The 24,384-nt window shown below is 50.2% G+C and overlaps 1 protein-coding gene across 5 annotated transcripts in view; it reads right to left on the reverse strand.

Annotated features, from left to right (window-relative positions):
* Positions 1-310: 310 nt before the first annotated feature.
* WDTC1 (WD and tetratricopeptide repeats 1) overlaps positions 311-24,384 on the reverse strand; it is a 71,731-nt gene continuing 47,657 nt past the window's right edge. For 2 of the 5 annotated variants that reach the window (XM_060140929.1, XM_060140927.1), the window contains exons 4-16: positions 20,112-20,158; positions 19,557-19,668; positions 16,602-16,792; positions 13,971-14,153; positions 12,710-12,804; positions 12,262-12,377; positions 10,874-10,949; positions 10,178-10,286; positions 9,223-9,396; positions 5,902-6,137; positions 4,288-4,468; positions 3,154-3,346; positions 311-1,725 (exon numbers count right to left, since the gene is read on the reverse strand). In XM_060140929.1, coding sequence (XP_059996912.1) covers positions 1,528-1,725; positions 3,154-3,346; positions 4,288-4,468; positions 5,902-6,137; positions 9,223-9,396; positions 10,178-10,286; positions 10,874-10,949; positions 12,262-12,377; positions 12,710-12,804; positions 13,971-14,153; positions 16,602-16,792; positions 19,557-19,668; positions 20,112-20,158 — 1,911 coding nt within the window. In that variant the 3' untranslated portion in view covers positions 311-1,527. The remainder of the gene's footprint in view (positions 1,726-3,153; positions 3,347-4,287; positions 4,469-5,901; positions 6,138-9,222; positions 9,397-10,177; positions 10,287-10,873; positions 10,950-12,261; positions 12,378-12,709; positions 12,805-13,970; positions 14,154-16,601; positions 16,793-19,556; positions 19,669-20,111; positions 20,159-24,384) is intronic. The other 3 variants (XM_060140931.1, XM_060140932.1, XM_060140930.1) reach the window with 3 other exon arrangements.

Below are 24,384 nucleotides of genomic sequence, written 5' to 3' on the forward strand. Positions count from 1 at the left end.
GTCCCAGCAGCAGGAGAAGCAGCAGCAGCTGTTTCCTTCACCAATAAATATACTTCATTACCAAGCTAGAAGAGAGGGGTGGGAAGAGGGACGGGGGGGGGGGGGGGGGGGAGAGGAAGGGGGAGAGGCTGCCACCTGTGTTGCTGGGATTAAAGCAATGACGAGATGGTGCCAGACCCCCACCACTATCCTCACCACCCCCCACTCCCACCCCTCATCTTCTCAAAACTGTGAAAAAGCTTTTAACATGGCCTTGCTGTCTACAGGGCTTTTCTGAAGCCTGGCCGAGAGGAGGCACCTGGCAGAGTCAGGGCGGAGGGAGGGAGGGAGGGAGGGAGCGAGGGAGGCTGCTTCTCCCCAGAGGCTGCAGCTGGAGGGCTGGAGCCAAGTGAGCCCTGAGGGGAGTGAAGAGGGAGAGGGGAGGAAGGATGAACCAACTGCGGGAGCAGCTCCTGAGCTGAGAGCCAAGGGGGCAGAGAGGGAGGTCTGGTGAGTGGTGGGGTGACCGCTGCATCCAGTGTAAAGCTCAGGCTGCTGAGGAGGGAGGGGCTGAGTTAGGGGCTTCCCCACCCGAGTGGCTCAGGAGACCCACCCCCTCCCCCCAGAGCAGCAGGGGACAGAGAAAAGCCATCACTTCTTTGGTCTTTGTGGCGGCTCAGCATGTGGGATGGGAGGGAGGGCACGGAGGGCCTGGAAGGCTCCTAGCAGGGAGTGCCATCTCAGCAAGAGGAGGCCTGGCTGGGAGCTCTGGCAGGAAGGTCACAGTGAGGCTGAAGAGCGCCCGAAGGAAGAGTGGCCTCCAGGGTGCAGAAGGGCTGGCACGGATGGGTGGGGAATGGTGGGGCGCCCCACACTGCCAGGGCCCTTGGGAAAGGCTAAGCCCCCGGGGTGGCCAGCGAGGGCAGGCGCAGGACCCAGAGCCAGTGCCTGGGAGGAGGGCAGGGACGCTGTACTGCAAGGAAGCGGTGGCTTGACCTTGCCCCTCCAGGGCTCCCATCCTTACTTCTGTTTCCACCCTGACAGAGTGGCTCTGCAAGGAAGGGGGCACCCTATGCTTTTTCAGAACCTTCCCTGAAGACCAGGAGGGAGCTAGCCTTGCCTACCAGAAGCGAGAATGGTAACAGGTCAAGGCTAGCCCTTATGGACTGGGAATTCCACTCCCCTTTCTGCTGCCAACTGAAGGGTAGGGCAGTCCTTGAAGACAGCTTCAGCCCTTGCCTCCCCACCCGAGGCAGGCCGGAGCCCTCCAGGGACACGGAAGTGCAAGGTGGTGGTGGGCATGTGGAGGGGCTTCTCCTCCTGCTCTTCTGCTCAGGGCTGGGGCCAGTCGAGGGGCAATTGCCCAAAAGTCCAAAAGCCAGCAAGTTGTAGCAATCCCCACCCCCAATGCCAAACTAACAAACAAAACAGGGAAAAGGAAAAAATGGGGGGAAGGGGAAGACAAACCAAAACAGAACCCCCTGACCTCCTGCCCAGGGGCGGAGGACCCAGCCGGTAGCAGGGGCTGGGGACCAGGGCTAGGAGGGCCTAGCTGGGCCGGCACTGCACCTGGCCCTCGGAGCTGTCCTCATCGTCAGAGGCCCCAGCACCCGCACTGCTCAGGCCTGTGATCCGATAGCCCATGTTGAGCAGCATCACCTCCAACGGGTCCGCATTCATGCGCCGCTGGTTGGCCTGGGAAGCACCCTCCATGTCCTCCACAACTCGGCCTGTGAGGTCTTCACTCTGTTGGGGGGGAGGCACACATACTACTGGGATATATGTGCAGGGGAGACACACACACAGACTGAGCTATACGTATGGAGAGGGTATGTACATACCCGGAGATGTATATGGGTATATCCACGTGTGTCCATGCATAAAGGGGAATGCATCCTGGGATATGTATGGGACAAACACACACACACGTGCCTACGCGCGCGCGTGCACACACACACACACACACACACACACACACACACACACACACCCAGGCTGTATGTGAGGGAGATGACACACCACACGGGGTTGTACATATTGGGGTTGGGGGGCACGTGGTAATATACACTTGGAGGAGACACAACACACTGGGATATAAACTGGGGGGAATACACATAGCAGGGTATACACTGGAGACCCCACGCTGGAAAATGATGAGGACATACCACATCAAGACATATACGGGGAGCACACCACGTAGGGTTATATATACGGGGGTGGCATACATGGACATAAATGAGGGAGGATTCACACCAGGATATGCTGGGCACACAAACTCTATACCTGAGGTGGGAGCACAGATATAACTCCCCCCACCCCACTCCCAAAGAGGATTCCTTTATCCTCCTTTTCCTCTCCCCCCAAGGAAGGGTCCTATAGGGTTTCTCTCTTTAAAATTCATAGAAAATTAGACACAGCTCTTGACTTCTGTTTTGCCAGCTGGGAAGGGGGAGGAGGTGGGGCAGAGGGCAGGGGGCCAGGCCACCTGACTACCCACACTGACTACCACACCGTCCTAAGTGTCCCTGTGGGCCGGACACACCACAGGCATCACTTCTTTAATCCTCAGAGCAACCTTCTGAGGTGGTAATGTCATTCCCATTCCAATGTACAGATGGTGAAAACCTGGATCAGAGATGGTTGAGTCCCTCAGGCAGTAAGTGGAGGGACCAGGATTCAAACTGAGGCCCATCAGACTCTAAAACCTACGTACTTCTCGTGTGACTGAGGGACAGGCCTCCGCACAGCTTCTGGGGGACACAAGGCAGTGGATGCGAGGGGCAGGGTACCTAGGGAGCCTCCGAGGTACCGTTCTCATCAGTGGTGTTGGAGCTGGTCTGGTTCCCTCCCTGCCCTCCCGCACCCAGTCCTCGGTTGCTGTTTCCCGTATGTGAGGCTCACCTGTGCCAGCTGGCTCGAGGATACGCCCCTGGAAGGCAGGAGACGAGTCTTGCCCCGGAACTGCCCACTTCATGCGGAGCTTTCAGGGCTTGCTGGCTCCCACCCTGATGCAGCCTGGGGCCCTGGGGTGAGAGCTCACTCATCCTAGCAGCTCCTAGCCTCTGTGTGACTCACTGCCCTTCCCAACCCTCATGGGCTCAGCTGGAGGCCTCATGTAGGGTCCATCCCTACCTTCCTCCCTGTCTGGCATCTGCCACCTTGCCACACCCTCACCTCTGGCCGGGGGTTCCACAGCCGCACAACGGGGTCGATGCCGCTGGTGGCCAAGAAGCAGTAGCTGGGGTGCGGCTGCAGGCAGTTGACGATGGACTCGTCCCCCTGGAGCACGCGGACCAGGTTGGTGGTCTCCTTTTCCCAGATGAAGAAGGAGCCGTCATCAGAGCCACTGACGATGTATTGAGCGTTGCTGGCGGGGGGGGCAAAGGGCAGGGCGGTCAGGTGGGGTACTGCCCTGTGGCCTCAAGCAGAGGCTGCATGGCTTAGGGAAAGGGAGAGCAGGGAAGTCTGGGGCCACTCGGCCCCCCGAACTCTGGGGTCTTTACCTGACTCGGAACTCCCATGCACACGGTAATTCTCTCCACACTGCAGAGCGGTGTCACAGCTCAACTGTTCTCTTAAACTCAGGGTCAGGGACTGCCTAGGTCTCTCCTACTTACTCTCCCCCGAAGTACATTATAAGCACCCTGGGTGCCAGGACCAGATGGTGCATCTCTTAGGTCTCTGGGAACACTCCTGCCTAAGCCTTCCCTCAGTAGTCCTAGCCTTCCTGGATCCAGACCCTGAAATCCTACAGCACATCTGCCCCTGACACACCATTGACATTTAGAAGGGATCTTGACAGAGATTCTTAATTCACATTCGTGTATCTCACCTACCCAAAGAAAGTGCAGCATCTACAAAGGAGGGTTGGGGGTGATGGTGTCTGAGACATGGGCTAGGTCCCTCAGTACCGGGGGCACAGTTCTAGGCACAAAAGATTGCCAAGACTGACAGCCTATGAGGGTGCTTGCCCAAGGCTCCAAGCAACCAGCTAAAGAACCCAAGCTCTGCCACGTGGGCACACGGGGAGCAGGAGGTGCGGGTAAGGAAGAGTCCAGGTGCTGCACTGGATGCTTTCTGGGTCACCTCGTTAGTCCTTGTTATGGCCCCTTGAGTGGGGAGGGCTGGTTTCATTTCATAGGTGAAGAAACTGAGACCCACAGAGATGGAGCCATTTGCCCAAGGGTACAAAGGCAGAGCTGGGATGTGAGACTTTTCTGAAAGCATTGTGTCCCCATGCCCCCCACCCCCACCCCAACCCCCTGCTGCCAACTGGGCTGTGCCCTCCTCCTCTTCAGGGCCTCAGACCTGCCAAAGAAATTGGCTTCCTTGATGTCTGTGGTGGTATTGCAGTGGCCACAGTAGCGGAACTGATAGTCGTAGCTTCGCTCCCGCAGCACCATCTCGTCCTCTGAGATGGAGTCCTTGCGGCTCGTGCTGCGGAGGCGGACGGGGCCGCTGCCACCACCACCAGCTCCCTTCTTCTCGTCTGAGGGCAGAGAACAAGGAAAGGTGAGAGTCCTGTCCCTCTCTCGCCTCCCCCACATTTTCCCCACCCTTGACCCGGTTTTCGGTCCAAGCAGTAAGCAATGTAGGGCTACCCGTCTCTACCTCTTCCCTGGAAAACTGGGAACAACTATGAGAAAGAAGCATCTTTGGATCCTGGCCTTGAGGGTGTTCAAGAGGAGACCTCTGATGCCAAGAGGGCCTTGGCTTAGGTCCCTGAATAACGTCTGGAAGCCCCAAGGATGCACAGACCCAAGGTCTGTTTCTGTGGATGTGAGAGGCAGGGAGGGGAGGGTAAAGCACTGCCAAGAGAGCTTCAGGGGGGTGATTTTTCTAAATAGATCCATGGCTCTGAAGGCAGTAAGGTCCAAGCCCTCCCTCTCTCGCAGACAAGTTACCATGGATCCAAATGAGGTACTAACCGGTTAAAATCCTACCTGTATTCTTAGTGCCCTGTTCCTGCCTGCTTCAGGGACTTGGCACGTGCTGGTCCCTCTGCCAGGAACTCTTCACCTCCCACAGCTACACTCTGCATCTAGTTAACTCTTCCTCTGCATCCTCAAGGTCTCAGCCTGAATGTCTCTTCCCCAAGAACCCCAGGATGCCATCAAGCCCTCCCCACCACACCTGCACCCTAGCAGGGCCGCAGGGCATTCTTTATTCCTCCATCGCTTGGTTCCTTCACTAGGCTACAGACTCATGAACACAGAAATTCCATCTGACTTGTTGCCAGATATATTCCCAGGACCCAGCACAGTGCCTGGCACTGTTCAGACTAATGAATCAGCCCATGGTTAGTAAACTGCAAAGGAGACAGGGAGGATCCATGTCTGCCCTCAGTGAGCTCCCCTCTCGTGTTTGTAGACCACACAACTACCTAGTTTACTCTCCAGTGCTACCCAGGTGACCTGGGCAGGGCCTCGAATGCTCTCTGCAAATAGGCAGCAGGTTCGGAGAGGCTGTGCTTTGCCCAAGGTCACATGGTTTCACATGGCAGAGCTGCGATTGGAACTGAGGCTCCACACCTGCGCCCAAGGCATTTCTGCTGCCCTGTGCTGCTGTTTCTTTTGCACCCAGGCAAACTGGAGCAAGTGCACCCCAGCCAGTTACCCTGAACTCAGATCCCAATGGAATGGCCAAGGCCCTGTCTGTGAGCAGAAGAGAATGACCTGTGAGGCACACTGGGCTCAGCTGACTCCTATCCTGAGTCCCAGGGGGAATACACCAGGTGCCTTAAACATGTTATTGCTAATCCTTGTCTCAAAGAGACCAAGTGACTGTTTCAAAGTCATGTGGCTTCTCAATCAGTACGTAAGCCTAGGCCTCTCCTATCTCAGAACTATGTCCTCTCCAGAATGTCACTGTAGCACCGCAAATAGATAGAGTGACAGCAACCCCGCCTCAGTGCCGACTCACCACCATCATTTTTGGAGAAGAGGGCGGCCGTGATGTCGCGTCCCAGTGCATCACAAGCGCTGCTATGGGCCTGCTCCGGGAACTTCCCTTTGAAATCATCCAGGCACTCCAGGGCCTCAGCCACGTACTTGAGCTCAAAGAGGCATCGGGCCAGGCGGAAGTGCGCCTTCAGGTGGCATGGGTTTAGGGAGATGGCCTTGAGGCAGTCCCTCAGGGCATCGTAGTGGTCACCATCCCTGGGAAGGCAGGGGAACGTGGCTTGGAGGTGGGGCCACGCAGCAAGCAGGGAGTCCCCATTCCGTCTCCTGCGCTTCCTGCGTCCACCCCAGCCCACCTTTGAGAGATCTCAGGGAAAGGGTACTTGGGGATGAAGAGAATCCTGGCTCAGCCCAGGCCTTGCTCCCCAGGAGACAGACTACGTTAAGAAGGCAAGCCAGGAGCCCCGAGGTCTTGGCAGGGTAGGTAGAGGGTGGGAGGTGGGTGTGAGGCAAAAACCAGTGTCCGGCTGCCCTCTGCTGGACACAGCGTGCAACTGCGCACCCACTCACCCCAGGCACCCGCAGCTCTGCAGCAGAAGGCCTGGCATCTTGCCCGCCTCAGGCTCCCCAAGCTCTCCTTCTCCCTTCCTCTATCCACCTCCTCAAATGCCCCCGGCTGGCCTTCAAAGCCATGTCCAAGGCGGGGGGCCCTCAAGGACAGTTCTGTGCTCCGGGGAAGCCAGAAGGGCCAGGCTGGGGACTCAGGGCCTGACCAGCAGGCAGCAAGCCCTCAGCCAGACCCCCCTCTGTCCTGGCTGACTGATCCACAGCAGCTGTGGCCTCTACCTCCCAGGGCTGGAGGATGGGGCCTGACAGTCTGGCAGAGTCAGTCCTCTGGAAGCTGATGGCGGGGGTGGGGTGGGGGGCGGGCAAACACCAGGAGCTCCAAATCACCCACACTGACTTCTCCAAACTCCCGAAGCATGGATACGGGGAAGTGGGAATGGTTTTGGGGGGGTGGGGAGGGGCCAAAGAAAAAGCCCCCCCTTTTCCCACCCTGTGCCGGAATATAAAATACACCTTCCCCCAGCTCCACAGACCAGTTCCCACCTCTTATCTGGAGAGCCAGGCGGGTCACAGGAGCCACTTCTCCTTTGGGAGCTGTGGGGTTTTTTTTTGTTTTCCTGCTGGGTTGAGGTGGGCCTAGGACCCAACTGTGCTACGCAGCACTCCCTAGAGCTGACGTTCCCTCCACCAAGGCACAGCTCACAGCTCCCCTGCACGAGGCCAGAGCAGGCCCAACATGGGAGCTATCCTCCTGACCCTCCTTCTCCTACAGCGCTCAGAGGAAGCAGCCGGTCCTTGGAGCGGCCATGCTCAGACCAGGAGCAAGCAGCGCAGCCAGGGTGGGGGCAGGCAGGAGACAGAGTGCTTCAACGGCACGGCCTGCGTCAGAACGGGTGGCTGTGACGAAGGAGCAGGCGCTGTTTGGAAAGCCAATTACTGCCTGCAAGGTGGCCCTCAGAGCTCCTGGAGAGAGCCAGACCAGAGAGCAGCCAGGTGCCAGAGGGTGACCGCTCCCACTGCATCCAGGAGCAGATGGCAGCCCTGGGGAGACTGGCCTGGGACAGAATGTGACATTCTGGGGGTCACTGGCAGGCATGTGGGGCTGGGGAGAGAGCAGGCTGGGCCCAGGGCTCACCCACCCAGACTTACTGCCAGATCAAGCTCCCTGAAAAGACAGCCCTCAGCACAGCCTCTCCTGCTCAAAACTCTTCAGAAGCTGCCCATCGTCCACGGAATCAAGGCCAAAACGCCACTGCTCTGCATTCCAAGTCCTTCCCAGGCTGGCCCCAGGCTACCTCACAGACTCATCTCCTGCCAGTCCCAGCCCAAACCCTCTGCTCCAGCCAAATGGATTTGTTGTTCTGCAAACAAGCTCTTCAGTCAGCCCCCCACCCCCACGCCTTTGTTCACACCATTTCATCTCCCTGGGAATGTCCTTCCCCCCAAGTCCCCTCCTCCTTGCGTCTCCGTCTAAGCCTGCTGACACGGAAAGCCCATTCAGACATCACATCTTCCTGGTGCTTCCCTGATCCCCAGTTAAAGTGACCTAACTTTTCTTGATGCCCACAGCACTTCACCTGATCATTCAAAGACTTACTGCTTCCTGCCTCTTTGGTGATGAAGCATGTCCACATCTTTATCCCCTGTCCAGAGACTGGGCACTCCGGAGCACAAGAACTCAGAGTGACAGAACTTTGTGTCCCTAGTTCCTAGTGCATAGTAGGAATTCAGAGAACATGGTGAGGATACCCATGGATTGGGAAATCATCAGTCTCTCTTAGCAAGAATGCAGGAATGAGGCAGCTCTTAGCCTAGAGCCTGATTGAACACCACTGCATTCTACCCACCTGCTGGGAAAGAGGGGCAACACACCTCAGGATGGCCCCAAAGCTGTTGTCTCCTGGGGTTGGCTGCCATCTGAGCCCTTGGCAAGCTCCTGATGCCTGAGCTAAGGCCCGTGGGGGCAGCATCGTTCCGAACCCCCATCCACCATCCTGCTGACTTGGGTGGGTTTCTTAAGCTTCCCTCTCTGGCCTGACTAGTTGCAGCCAGACGATGGCACACCAGCTGGCCTGTCTGTCTGGGCAGAGCCAAGGGATGCCAGACGGAGCAGAAATGGCTGTGGGCCCAGCTTTATCCATCTCCCATCCTGGCCCTGGCTGGGGGATGGGGTCTGCCTGCCTGCTTGCCTGCTGGTGCTGCAGGCAGAAGGGCCAGGGGCCCTGGTGGTCTCCAAAGATAAAGGGTTCTTCAGGATATGGACCTACTACTCCCTTACCACCAGCCACTACAACTCAGCAAGACCCACAGACAGCTTTGGATGTCTAGGATCTTGTTCATGTTTGGTCCAAACGGTCCAAGAGCATAGGAAAGCAAGCCCCAAGGTCAAGGAGCTGCAGAATCATTTCAAACAGATACCAACTGAATTCACCAAATGCCTTATTTCCATCTAGCAAGATTCTACTGCTCCTTCAAAGTCCAATTCAAGGCGCAATTCTCCAAGAGTGGGGATTAACCATTCTCCCAATTCCTACTTCCAGTGGTCACAGCACTTCCTAACAAAGCACCATGTTGAAGCTACTTGTGAACATGTTCCACTTAACTGTGAGCTTTCTTGGTGTTTGAGGCTTCCTGATTAATGAGTCAGGCACTTGCCCACCACTAACCTGGAGGTGGGGAGGAGAAGCCTGGGCCTAAGAAGCCCTAAGAGGCAGCAGGATGTCACTGCTACCTTCCATGGATGCCTCAGCAGCTTGTTCCCATCAGGCCCACTCACCACTTGCGCTTCATGTAGGCAGCAGCTCGGTTCCCGTAGAGCATGGCGTTGTGAGGGGCCCTCTGCACGGCCTTGCTGTAAAGCTGGATGGCCTGGGTCCACTGCTGGCAGGCAAAAGCCTCATTGGCTTGCTGTTTCACACGCTCCAGGTATGGGGGCAGCTCTACCTGGGGGCTGTGAGGGAACAGAGCCAAGTCAGGCCAACCAAGGAAGGCCAGAGGAGCCTCTCAGTAAGTCTGTAGCCCTGCCTGAAGGCCACTCAGGTTTTCCCGGTCCCTGGGATCTGCACTGTCATCTAAAAGAGGGTACCACTCCTATCCTTGGCCTGGGTTATTGTGATAGGTAATGGTCACAATTCCAGATGCTCTGAGCCAGTGGCGGGGGGGCGGGGCGGAAACGGAGAAATGAAGCTGTCCTGGACAGGTTTAATGGAATTCTTGGAATGGAATTCTTGGAATGGAATATTCGGAATGGAATATCCGAACCTCGTTACCATCCAAGTGCCTCTCATGGATCTCTCTATAGATAATTACGTTTCTCTCAAGGGCTAGAGGATCTGGACACCTCTGTATCCAAAGCCCAGCACAGAGCCTGGAAGTGAACAGAGGCTAGAAGATGCTATGAATGGAGAAAATATAATGGGGGAGTCCCGTCTGTGTGGGACCCCTTTATAGGAGGGAGCCCAGTGCTAAGAGGAGCTAGCCCCTGGGTCCTGGCGCCAGCTACTGGTATCAAGGGACCAGAGCTTCAGATTGAGCATGACTGGAGTCCTACCAGGAAGAAGTGGCACTGGGACCACTAGCCACAGTCCAGAAGCCTCTTTGCCCCAGTCCCCTGACTCTGGGGTGTATGCCTGGGTGGGGGTCAGGAGGAAGGTTTACAGGACATGCCCTCCCTCCAGTCCAGTGGGGTGTAACTGGGGCTGGGAAGGTTGGGAAAGTCAGGCTGGCCTCACCTGACATGTCCTCTACTCTCTGGCAGCCGGAAGCCGTTGCTGTGAAGGTGCAGGCCATTGGACACACCGTTGGACACACCATTGGTGGACATCTTGCCATTCTGAACTTCTGGGAGGGGGTGGGCAGAAAGGAACAGCAACAACTTAGGAGGAGGTTCTCATTTCTCCTCAGCAGCCCTCCAGCTTCCACCACAGGGTCTGATGGTTCCATTGTGGGGCTATCCCCCCAGGGTAGGTCTATTCCCAGAAAGCAGGCAAGGACATAAAGAAAAGCCTGTGCGCCCTCTGCTGGCTGAAGCGGGACACAACTTCAACTTGGCATTAGCTGGGGGTGGGGATGGAGTGGGGGGTGAGGAGGTGCCTAAAACAACTGTAGGCCCCAGGAAGAAATCAATGAGGAGACTGGTCCAGGACGAGAAGGGAAAGACAATTACTTCAGGCCCTCAAGAGCCAAGCCACGGAAAGAACCTGCTTTTTCGGAGGGAAGTGAAAAGGGCTGTGACGCAAACCCCTTTGACAGACCTCTCTGACCTAATATTACCTTCCTTCTTACTGTACAGGGTTATTTCAGAGAATCTACTCCTTTTGCAGGATCACAGCCAGCACAAGGTAAGTGGCAGGCTTCTCAGCAGAGGCACTGTACACTCATGCTCCCCAGCAGAGATGCCCTAAAGGATACCGGAAGGGAGAACTTACCCCCTGAGGAGTGGCATTTTCTAGGCAAGAGGAAGGTGTACGGCCGCTGCTTGTAAGTCAGGTCAAACAAATAGACCTAGAGTGCAGGGGTCAAGAAAAGAATGGACACTGTGAGGCAAGAATGTGGCTGGACTGTGAGTGAGGCCTGGGTGGCTCCCAGGAACACAGCTGAGTGTTGAGCAGGGAACCATCAAGTGAGGGAGAAGGGGTGTTTCTACGGAGCAAACCTCAGGCAGGAGAATCTCGCCAGTTCCTGGCCCTTAGGGTGGATGGCCTGAAATACTGTCATTACTTCGAATCACATGTTTATTAGGTCGACAAGGTCCTCAGAGGTCTCATGTTATAGATGGGAAAACTGAAGCCTCAGAGCAGAGAAGCAATTTGCCCAAAGTAACACTGCTAGTTACTTCCCTCAGTAAATATTAGCTATTATTACTTACTATTTATTGAATTCTTTCTTTGCTCCAGGACCTCTGCTAAGTGTTTTATATGGCTTTTTTTCATTTCATCCTAGAACCGCCCCCCCGCCCCACGAAAAGGTACTATTATCATCACCCCCTGAACAGATGAAGAAATGTAGGCTCAGAGTTTAATTAATTTATCCAGGGCCATAAAAGTAGCAGGTGGCACAGTCAGGACCCAAAACCGAGTCTGTCTGGCTCCGAACCACTCTGCTAGGCTGCCTCGCCAACTCATCTTTATGCTACCTTTAAGCCAGGTGACAGCTAAGCAACCTGAAGCCAGAGCCCTCTTCTGAACTCAAGGGCTCACCTAGTCTCCATCCCATTTCTCTTGTGTCACACCTTGACTTTAAATGTCATCAACGGTTTCACTTGCCATGTCGCTCCCATCAGCCTAGGATGGATCATATTTCACGTTTGTTTCCCTCGTGTTCACGATAATGCTACCCCCAGAGTAAGTACTCAGTGACTTTGTAGAGTAAATGAATTTTTGCAAGGCTTACTAAATATCCTGACTGAGAGATTGTAAACAGAAGGGTTAGCAACCTGCCGTTATCAAAGAACACTTCCCAAAGCTGGCCCCAAACTGCAGCCTGGCTGCATGCTCTGAGCCCCAGGATTTCCTCCTAGGAAGATAGAAGATGAGGAAACCAAGGTTCAGGAAAATGAAGAGAGTTGTTCAAAGTCACAGTACCCAGCTAGTCAACAAAAGGCCAGCATCTGGAGACAAGTCTGTCAGTTCTAAACCTGACGCCTCTCTGGGAATATTGCAAAGATGCCATGGCACTTCCACATTTCACAGTAACGTCATTTACAATGAGGCTTCTTGTCTGCCTCATGGTAGGGGGTGTGGGGTACACAGCCCTGGCTGCTGGGTATGAGGGTGGGAGGGGGAAGGGCAGAGCCACGTTGGGCAGCCGTCCATACCTGCTCTCCTCCCATGTTGACCAGCAGCTCTGTGCCATTGGGGCTGAAGGTCACATAGGTGGCGACCAGCACTCTCAGACGGTTGTTGTAGTCGGGCAGCTTCACTGGCAGGTGACCTGCAGGGAACAGCCCTGTTACCCTAGTGTGAGGCTTCCGATCCCTCCCAATGTTGAGCCCTTACTATATGAACTGGGCCAACTGTGTTATATGCTTTATCTCATTGAGTCATTACAACCCCATTTTACAGAAAAGAAATTAAGACTCCTCAAGGGTAAGTAATTTACCAAAGGTTATATGATAGCTGGTCACTGACAGTCATCAAAGCCCAGGTCTGTCTGATTCTAAACCCCTTGCTCTTGGTCACCATGCCATGCCGCCTCCTTGCACTGCCCCACAGACAATCAGCACCCTGCCAAGAGTTTAGGGCCAGAGTTGGGCTGAGCCCTACCTGCTACGTAATACTGGGCTGCACCATCCGGAAGGGGCTTCTGCCGGTCACAGAAGGTGTGCACACCTGCTGAAGGGCTCTGCTTCATGCTCTTTCTGGTGGGAAGGCAAACCATATAGGTTATAAGGCCTAACAGTACTCCTGGCTAGACCATACCACACTTCCTGGAGAAAAACCCAAGTGTATATCCCTGGAGAGATACAGGAGGAGGTACCTTTCTTCCTTATCTCAGCACCCCCAAAGGTCCACCAACTAGACAGCTGTGGACACATATATTACAGTGCTTTATAAGTAGGTCCCGCCTACTTGTCTTGGTTCATGGCCACCCTATTACTCCCATTTTACAGATGAGGAAGCTAAAAGCTCAAGGCCCGCCCTAAGTCATGCAGTGTGTGCAGAGCAATAGTGGTCACCCAAATCCACAAATGAAAGTAATGCAGGCCAGAAGTTTCTGCACTTGTCCCAGGAGTCCACTGAAAACCCAGGCTGGCGGAGCCGCTCAGGTCTGGGACTTCTGTGGAGATTCTGAGTATATTCTACTTTTGTTTAAAAAAAAAAAAGAATAAAGTAGAATTATATGTACAAATAAAGGAATTACATGTATAAGATTATAACTCTGTACACACACTCATAGTGAAAGAACAAGCAGAAAATACTATATACAGTGATTTCTTTCAGGTAATGGAGTATGGGTAATTTCTTTAATATACTTTTCATATTTTCCAAAATAAGCATGGATTAAATTATTTAAAAAAGAATCACAAAATTACAAAAACCCACCTCAGGGCTTCCCTGGTAGCACAGTGGTTAAGAATCTGCCTGCTAATGCAGGGGACATGGGTTGGAGCCCTGGTCCGGGAAGATCCCACATGCCACGAAGCAACTAAGCCCGTGCGCCACACCTACTGAGCCTGTGCTCTAGAGCCCGCGAGCCGCAACTACTGAGCCCACGTGCCACAACTACTGAAGCCCACGCGCCTAGAGCCTGTGCTCCGCAACAAGAGAAGCCACCGCAATAAGCCCGCGTGCCGCAACGAAGAGTAGCCCCCGCTCGTCGCAACTAGAGAGAGCCCGCACGCAGCAACGAAGACCCAATGCAGCCACAAATAAATAAATAAAATAGATACAACATTAAAGAAATAAAAAATGTAAAAAAAAAAAGCAAAAACAACCCACCTCAAAAAGAAGAGGGCATGGCAATGAGGGAAAGGGGCAGCAGGTTCCAGGTCCCCTTGCCCACGGGAGGCCGCGCTATTCATACCTGTGGTTATGGATCATGCGAATGTCATAGAGCCTCACAAAGGGCCCACTGGCCCCCACTGCCAGGCAGTTGTTGTCCTGGGGGTTGACGGTGAGGCACTTGGCCTCTACCAGCTGGCCACAGTACTCTGTCAGGTCAATCAGCACCTCCGAGTGTTTGCTGTTCTCCCGAAGGTCATACTGGCTGTGAGAGAGGACACAGGGGGTTGGGGGTCGTGTCCGTGGGTGGAAGGCAGGGGAGAAGCCAAGGCCCAAATGCAAAGGAATTGGGAGTGGCTTTGAACCTGTTTGTAAATAATGTCAAAAACTACTCCCATTTCTTGAGTGCCCACTGTGTGCCAGGCACCTGTAGTAGGCTTCACACACATTCTGTTTTATTCTAACATAACTCTTTAAGGTAGATACTACTAACCCCCTTCTTTTTTTAACAGGTATCAATATTATTGTTACTAAGTACTATTACTACTGACTACTAACACTTAGTGAGAAATTGCTTTGTGTCCAGTATTGTTCCCAAGTGTTATACATGTATTATCTAATTAAATTCTCACACCATCCCTAGGTACCACTAGAAGTTCAAAGAAGCTAAATAACTTGCCTGGACGACACTGCAGTAAGTGCAGCACTGAGATAGTGCAGAGCTGGAAAGACTGCATTTTAACCCCTCTTCTCTGATCCTTGATTAAGAATAATTCTATTCTTAACCTAGTTTCTTGCAGGAGATGAAAGAAGTATAGAGGTGACAGAAAAGAAAATCTGGAGATCATCTAAGAGCTACCTAGAAACACCAACTGCCAGGACAAGCCCAAGTCCCATCCGGGTGGTAAAGTCAGGCCAAAACATCCACCCAGCGTCAGCACACTCCTACTGGGGAACTGCTTTGATGCTGGGACACAGGCACATCCAGAGAATGGCGAGGGCATCATTCATGTGCTCACCCACCTCCGCCTAAACATCTCCAATAATTTCTTCATTGTTCACTTATCTTTCTAAGCCATCCTCACCAGACTGCTCTTCCTAAAAATATTGTTTTTGTTGCATCACTTTCTTGTTCAAAAAATTGCAGAGATTCCTCAATACTTTTAGCATGAGTTTACTCTTCGTTTACTTCTATCAAACTACTCAGTCTGGTTTTCAAGACATGATTTCACATACCTCTCCAACCTTGCTCCTCAGTTTTCTAAGTGTGGGTCAGTTACAGCCTCAGAACTGTGTCCTGTATGTGGCACGTTTACCCATGCCTTCACAAACTCTGCTCAAGCTGGGGAGTCCACTCTGCTTTTCCTTGCCCATCCAAATCCTGTCTATTCTGGAAGGCCAGCTTGTGTTCACCTTCTGCTAGGACTCCTCCCCTGACTGTGCTTAGCCTGCCCCTAAGTGCTTAGGCTCCTGCCCCGTGCCCGAGGTGCTTAGCCTCCACCTGCTGCCCTGGCACAGTCTAGTCAGTCAGGGTCAACCAGCGCAACAGAGAGTTGGACCCGCCACCGACCAAGTGCATTGTGTCTGCTAAGTACTGTGGCTAAAGTTTTACGGGCACTATCTCAATTTTAATGCTCAGGCCAACAAAAGAGATATTATGATAATTCCCATTTTATAGATGAGGAAACTGAGGTCCGGGGGGTGAAGTGATTTGCCCCAGACACTGAATGACAGAGGGAGGACTTGACTTGATCTGTCTGAGTTCTAGTTCATGTATGACTTAGACACCCCTCTTCCTCTGTAACAGGGAAGAGGGCACAAAGTCCCACAGCATCTCAAGGAAGGATATTAAAGCAGATTGTGGAGATAAGGAAAAAGTTCTAAGGTTATATGTGAAGAAAGGAGCTAAAGAAAGGCAATGAGACCATTTTAAGAAGAAGGGAAGTAGAGGCAAAGGTGTGACGATATAGGCCAGTGAAAAGGGGGAGAGTCCACTTAACCATTTCTGGCTGGCTATCCCCCTCCCAGGAATATGCCCATTGAGCGACTGTTCAAGGGAAATGTATCAAGTGCCTCTATGTGCCAGGTATCGTGCTGGGCTCTAGGAACACAACCAAGGACAAGAAAGACATGGACAAGATGGACAAGACAGACAAAATGCTGAGGGAGTTTACTACTCAGTGAGGGACACAGACAAAAAAGTAAACCATCAAGTAAATAAAATAAAAGAACTATAGAGGGTGATTAGAGTTATAGAGGATACAATTAGGGCACGGAGACAAAGAACAATGGTGGGGGATCTATTTTAGATAGGATGGTCAGAGAAGGTGCTTCTCGGGAGGTGACCCTTAAGCTGTCTCCTTAGGGTAAGAAAGAGTTGAGAAAGAGCTGGGACTGAGAAAACCAGTTAGAGGGAACAGCAAGTATGAAGGCCCAGAGGAGGCAGACGGTGCATCTGAGATGGTGAGAAAGCCAGTGGGCTTGAATGTTGCTCAGGAGAGGGTAAGAAGTGGGGAAGGTGAAGAATAGGGTAAGTAAATCAGTGGAGTTTGTTCACTGCTAACTGTGCTGGGCAGACAAATGAGTCTGGAACTCTGTTGGAGGGAAGGAGCCAGGCCTGTGGAAGGAAGCAGTAGGGCAGATAGGATGGGGGAACCGACATGGAGTGGGAGCCGGGGAGGCACAGGCCCCACTCCCTGCCTCAGGCCCTCACCGGATAAGCCCATCCTCAGCAGCGCTCCAGAATGTGTTGGGCCACATGGGCGCCGTGGCGATGCGTTTCACCCGGTTTGTGTGGTCTCCAAACATGTGGATCGTCTCCTTTACTGTCAGGTCGTGGACATGCACCTTGGAGTCAGCTGCCCCTGTGATCAAGATGCGGTCCCCAGCGTGAGGCAGGAACTGCTTGGGAGAGATTGAAGAAGAGGTTGGCAGGTGGTGGGGCTAGGCCATGGAAGGAGACCAGCCTGGATGTTAGCACCTTTTTTTCCCTCTCCACATCAGATAAGAAAACGAGCCCATCCAAGACAATCCGCCAAGAAAACTTTGGATCTCGAGCATCAGCCTGTAGGCCCAAAGGTCAAAATCAGGATGTACACCTTTATTTCGCCAGAGCGGTCCTGACCTAGGCCAAGCTGGACTACCTAAGGAAACCTCTTCCTCTGATTCTTCCCCAGGTAAGAGCTGAATGGATGATAATCATAGCTGTTACCACTTACTAAGCATTTACCATGTGCTAGACATCGAGCAGGTAATTTACCTTGTTAATACTTACAATAACCCCATTAAAAATTAAGGTTCGGTACTAGCATTCAGGAGGACTGTCAATTCAAACTCAAGTCTGTCTGACTCCTATATGCCTCATGATGGCTACTTAATAACCTGGGGGTTAAGAAATAAATTAGTCTTGAAATGAAAAGGACTTTCAGTGTTATAAGGGAGTGGGTGTTTTAAATTGGTTCAAATATTTCTGGAGAACAATCTGGCAATAGGTAAGAAACATAAAAACTATTTCTATCTTTTGACCTAAAACTTCCACTTCTGAGAAATAATTCTAAAAGAAAAAAGGGGCCTATGCAGAAATGCTCCAAGTAGCGCTCCTTATAATGGCAAGTGCTGGAAATGGCTCAAAAGTCAGAACTTGGGGAAGGGCTGAGCATCAGAAGAATACATCTTTATGTGGCCATTACTCAAAAGGACAACCCCATCATTCTGGTGAAGTTGAGAACAAAATATTCCAGATCACATATGGCAAGGTCAAAATAGCCACAAACATAACTTTGATTAATAATTTTTAAAACGTATACAGTTCTATCACCTAGTGTTGAGGAAGAAAAATATTCGGGTGTGGTGTTAGTTGAGTTATTCTCTTCTTTCTTAAGTTTGAAAGATTGAATTATCTTTTTTTCTTAGTTGAAAAGTTTCTCCCAGCCCACAACAAGGCTGAATGGGTGCTGGGGTCTGGGGGGGTGGGGGAGAGGGTGTTGACATTTTCCTGCATTTAAGTAGCTAAAGCCCCACTTGACTTTAACAATTCACTCTTTCCACATGCACTTCTCTAATAGCTCACCAGCATAAGGGCTAGATGACACAGATGGAATTTGATCATTTTTAGGGACAACTAGTAGTCTTTAATCCTGGCTGGAGACAACATATATCCCACGCGCAATAGAAATAAACAGGAGAACCCTTGGGAAGAGCTTGTGGCCACTGCCATACTCGTTCCACACTATAGATGCCACCAGGGGGAGCTCGTCGGTTAAATAAATAGATCTGTGGTGTTTTATTACCAGAAGAGAGAGGAACCCTTTTCTATACCTTTTTATAACAGAAGAGAAGGCTGAGAGTCTGTGAATATAAGTGCCTTGCCCAAGGTCTTACTATTAGGGAGTATCAAGGTCATTGTCCAATTCTGGTCTCTGAACTCAACATTTTGTTTTCTATGATGCCAAACTGATAGCTTAGGTCCCTTCCCCAGATCTGACCCCACAGATTTAAACTGGACCTAACACTTTTCAGGGGAGGAAAGCAGTCTCTGTTCATCATGCAAGAGGTGAATCAGCATTGTTCTGTCTCTCAAATCACAGAAATTCATCTAGGATTGGTCCCTGGAACAGGAGATGAGAATCAGAGCTTAGGAAAGAAGCTCTGATGAGTGAAATAAGTTGGTTTTGAGCTCTTGAATCTTCTTCTTCAGGTATCTTGTAATTCATCTTGATATTAATTAGGAAAACATTTCTTAGATTAGTGAGGCTTTCCAAAGGACAGCCTCACTCTCACATACATCCATTACAGAATTTCAGAGCTGGAAAGACTTAAAGGTCATTTCCTTCAGCCTTCAACCTAGCAGATGGAAGTGCCCAGTGAGGAATACCTCAGTGCTAGGACATTTACTACATCCTCAGAAGGCCCATTTTACCTTTTTCAAATATCTCTAAGCATTAGACAATCCTTTCCTTCATCAGGCCTACACTGGCTTCTGAAAACTTAAGTCACTATTCCTAGGTCTGTTTTCTGGGACCGAGAGGCACAAGTTTCATGTCACTTCCACGTAACAGGTCTTCAGAGGTCTGAAGTCCTTTAAGTCCCCTGCCTCCCCTCTTCTCAGCTCAACTCCCCTAGACCAACAATCAGAGACTCATTTCCTATGAAAAGTAGAACAGCTAAAATCACCTGTGACAGGTGCTTTTTAAATCAATCATCTCATTGAACTGTAACATCAGCGCTGTGGATTGCTACTTCCTTTTTTAGTTAAATTATTTATTTACTCATTTATTCATTAACGTGGGGGATTTTCCTTAGCTACTTCCTTTTTACAGATGGGTAAACAGGCCCAGAGGGGTCAGGTGATTTTCCCAGTTCACACAGCTTCCAAGGAGCAGATGAGGGAGTCAAACACAGGTCTGCCTGCTACTGAAGTTCATGCTCAGAACCATACCTCCCATCATCACCACTCACATAAGTATAAATTTATTTGGAGCTGGCCTCTTGGCTCTAAGAGAAGAAGCAGAGCATGGAAAAGAGACGGAATTTCAGGAATCACCAGCAGATGCTCAGATCACAAAGATGTCTGTGACCCCAGGGTATACATGGGACACACACATGCAAACACAACCACATGCACAGCCCAGTCACACTGTCCACTTGCTTTGTGGCTTATCCTGCTCACCTTGACAGAAAAGATATTTGCAGTGTGTCCTGTGTGCATGGAAAGCAGCTTCTTGTGGTGCAGCGGGTCCCACACAATCGTGTGCTGGTCATCAGAACCAGAGGCCAGCAAGCTGCAAGCAGAGAGAAAGAACAGTTCTGACCTCTCCTCAAGTTCCTGCCCCCACTTCCTCTATCCCATGTTTCCCAGTTGATAAGGACTTAGGCTACACAGAACTTGAAGAACAGTAGATGTCACAGAATATAAGGTTATCTTGTAAACAGTGATTGATTCTCTTCTATTTTGTCCTGAGAATTTCTCATCATTCCTTAAATACAATAGCTTATCAAAAAAACAGGGTTTGGAAGGTCATTCAACTTTCCATCTATCTGGAATTCATTGTTTAACTGTGTATTGATAATGATGAACTAAACTTAAGTACATAGCACAGAGCAGCAGTCTCCACTCTTGGGTCCACTCTTTTCCTTAGATCTACAAAGAGGAAGGAAAGTCCCCTTCTCCCAACCTCCCCATACCATTCTCCAGCACCCCCTAGGTGTCAGAGCTCATACTTACTCTCCTTTCTCATTCCACTCCAGACAGTTGACACATCCTGAGTGACCCTGGGGGAGCAAATGGAGAGGGACAAGAAGAGAGTCAATTAGAGGTTCTCCTGGATCACTCAACATCAAGAAGTGGAAGTGAACAGGTAAAACAGCCTTTCTGTCATCAGTGTTTTCCAGGCGTATGTGAGTGACCAGGATTGAATTAAACTGCCTGGCATTTTACAATATATAAAGTACCTTCATATTCATGATCTCACTTGATACTGAACCCCTCTGAGCCATAAAGGGCAGATTTCATTGATCCTATTTTGCAGAAAAGTAAACTGAAGTTCAGATAATAGTAGTAGAAGTTATATCCAAACAAATTTCTGCTCCTACCACTAGAGGGGACATGTCAACAGTCCCTTCAAGGGACACCCCCTCAGCCACAGAAAATCTGGCAGAGGGCAACTGACTGAAAGGCAGCCGATTAGCTAGAAGGCTGATCTTCCATTCATTTGGCACATATTTAATTCATCGAGCACTTACTGCATGCCAGGTACTGTTCAGATGCTGGGGGCAGAGCAGTACAAAATACAAAATACAAAATAAATCTTGTATTTAGATCTTCTGCAGCTTACTTCCAAGTAGGTGGAGCCTGGTATAGTGAGGTAAATTAAGCTTGGGGATTTGAATTGAGAGACATGGAGAAGTGAGGCAGTTAATGACAGATGCTGAAGTTGAAAGCATGTGCGGAGAGAAGTCATGGCAAAGCTAGAAATAAGAGGAAACAGAATCCATGGAAAGCAGAAGGTATGAAGTGGCAGAAACTAGTCTTACATGGGAGAAGGAGAGAACAAGTCACTTCCATTCCTGCACTCTGTTCTTTCTTTCCCTCACCCTCCCTCATTCCTAATGGCACCTTGATTTTCATTTCATTATCTGCCCAGCCCAAATCAGACCATGTGTAAGTTCACTGTCCTTTCCACAGTGATAGGTTCAGGAACTTAGATCTAAGCCAAATTGGACACGGCATTCACTTGGACACAGGTACTGGCTCAGAAATGAGCCTGTGACCCCAATCGGATGCAAGGGGACCAGTTGCTGGGAGTGTGTGGAAAAGGAGTTTTCTCATTTTCAGGAGAGAGTCTATGAAAGGGATGCCTTTCTTCCTCTGGATGCTGGGTGTCCTAATGTGACTCCGGGACTTGGGACCACGAGGGTAGCCAGTCTGAGAGTGAAATAAACAGAGAGAGGAAAGCCCAGCCAAGGGAATCACAGAAAAATGGAGCCAAAGTGACCAGAGTAACCAACCCTGATGCCTACCCTACTCCTGGGCTTCCAGTCATTATTGTTTAAGGTCACTTGAGTTGGGCTGTTACCTGTGGCCCAGAGCATCCTGATTAACTCATTCTTCAGGTCGCAGTTTATCAGCACTTCCCTCAAGATGCCTTTCCCACCCTGTAAATCTGGGAAGGAGGCACATCCTTCCTGTGGGCTCCTACTGCCACACTGTATTATGGCTCTGTGTCGACATGGTTATTTTGCTTCACCACACTGAGCTGCAGGGAAGTGGCCTCTGTGTACTGTGTTCACTATATCCTCTAGGCCAGGTACAGTGCCTGGCACATATCTGCTGCATAATGAACAAGTGAGTCCAGGGGGACTAGTGGGAAGAATCAAGAGACATGAACAAATCTAATTCCCTGACTCTCGAGGCAGAAGAGGCTTTTCCTCTGCCTTCTCCTTCCTTCTTACCCATTGTCCCAAAAAGATTCTCATTTGAGTTGATCCTCATTTCTTTCTGGGTTCTGCACTTAAATACATTATTGACACATTCATTCTGTTCAAACTCGCCAGACCACTTACTGACCTGAGGCTTCTCACTTTCCCACAGCACTTGGTGGACACCCCACACATGACTCTGGTCACTCTTTCTGGATCAGAATCATTTCTGTCCTCACCCCTCTCATTTTCCTACCAGGCTTTAAATTACTTGTGCCCAGGGCTCATTCTTCAGTTTGCAACTTCCCAGAGTACCGAGGGCCTTGAACGAGTGCCACTTACTGAGGGTTTACAAAGAGCGAGGCACAGTACCTTGCACTTGGGGTAGGGAGAACAACGGCCCCCCTACAAACGTCCATGTCCTGATCCTCTGGAACCCATGAATATGTTATGGTAGGTGGCAAAAGGGACTTTGCAGATATGATTAAGGTTAAAATCCTCGAGGTGGGAAATTAGCCTAGATTATCCAGGTGAGCCCAATATAATCACACGAGTCCTTAAAATCAGTGAACGTTGGGACTTCCCTGGCATCCCAGTGGTTAAGACTTCGCCTTCCAATGCAGGGGGTGCAGGTTCGATCCTCGGTCAGGGAGCTAAGATCCCACATACCTCGGGGCCAAAAAACCAAAACATAAAACAGAAGCAATATTGTAACAAATTCAATAAAGACTTTAAAAATGGTCCACATCAAAAAAAAAAAAAATCAGTGAACCTCTCCTGGCTGCAGAGAGTATAGAGATGTAGGTGTGAAAGGGACTTGACCTGCTATTGCCGGTTCTGAAGATGGAATAAGGGGGTCACGAGCGAAGAAATACAGCAATCTCTAGAAAGCGGGAATTGCAAGAAAACGGATTCTACTCTATAGCCTCCAGAAGGAGAATAGCCCTGTCAAGGGTTTAGCCTGGTGAGACCCACGGCAGACTTCCAACCTACAGAACTGTAAGATAATAAATTTGTGTTGTTTTAAGCCACTAAGTTTGTGGTAATTTGTTGTGGTAGCAATAGAAAACTAATACAGCATTCTACATCCATTATCTTAAGAAACAGGTATCGATTCACAGAAAGATAGACAAGATCAAAAGGCAGAGGGCTATGTACCAGATGAAGGAACAAGATAAAACCCCAGAAAAACAACTAAATGAAGTGGAGATAGGCAACCTTCCAGAAAAAGAATTCAGAATAATGATAGTGAAGATGATCCAGGACCTCGGAAAAAGAATGGAGGCAAAGATCGAGAAGATGCAAGAAATGTTCAACAAAGATCCAGAAGAATTAAAGAACAAACAAACAGAGATGAACAATACAATAATTGAAATGAAAAACACACTAGAAGGAATCAATACCAGAATAACTGAGGCAGAAGAACAGATAAGTGACCTGGAAGACAGAATGGTGGAATTCACTGCTGTGGAACAGAATAAAGAAAAAAGAATGAAAAGAAATGAAGACAGCCTAAGAAACCTCTGGGACAACATTAAATGCAGCAACATTCGCATTATAGGGGTCTCAGAGGGAGAAGAGAGAGAGAAAGGACCATAGAAAATATTGGAAGAGATTATAATCGAAAACTTCCCTAACATAGGAAAGGAAATAGCCACGCAAGTCCAGGAAGTGCAGAGTCCCAGGCAGGATAAACCCAAGGAGACACATAGTAATCAAATTGGCAAAAATTAAAGACAAAGAAAAATTATTGAAAGCAGCAAGGGAAAAAACGACTCCCCTAGGAGTTCCCAAGGGAACTCCCATAAGGTTAACAGCTGATTTCTCAGCAGAAACTCTACAAGCCAGAAGGGAGTGGCATGATATACTTAAAGTGATGAAAGGGAAGAACCTACAACCAAGATTACTCTACCCAGCAAGGATCTCATTCAGATTCGATGGAGAAATCAAATGCTTTACAGACAAGCAAAAGTTAAGAGAATTCAGCACCATCAAACCAGCTCTACAACAAATGCTAAAGGAACTTCTCTAAGTGGGAAACATGAGAGAAGAAAAGGACCTACAAAAACAAACCCAAAACAATTAAGAAAATGATAATAGGAACATACATATTGATAATTACCTGAAACATGAATGGATTAAATGCTCCAACCAAAAGATACAGGCTTGCTGAATGGATACAAAAACAAGACCCATATATGTGCTGTCTACAAGAGACCCACTTCAGACCTAGGCACACATACAGACTGAAAGTGAGGGGATGGAAAAAGATAGTCCATGCAAATGGAAATCAAAAGAAAGCTGGAATAGCAATACTCATATCAGATAAAATAGACTTTAAAATAAAGAATGTTACAAGAGACAAGGAAGAACAGTACACAATGATCAAAGGATCAATCCAAGAAGAAGATATAATAATTATAAATATATATGCACCCAACATAGGAGCACCTCAATACATAAGGTAACTGCTAATAGCTATAAAAGAGGAAATTGGGGCTTCCCTGGTGGCTCAGTGGTTGAGAGTCCGCCTGCCGATGTGGGAGATGCGGGTTCGTGCCCCAGTGCCCCAGTCTGGA

This window comes from Lagenorhynchus albirostris, chromosome 2 (assembly GCF_949774975.1).
Source record: "Lagenorhynchus albirostris chromosome 2, mLagAlb1.1, whole genome shotgun sequence".
NCBI classification, from domain to species: domain Eukaryota; kingdom Metazoa; phylum Chordata; class Mammalia; order Artiodactyla; family Delphinidae; genus Lagenorhynchus; species Lagenorhynchus albirostris.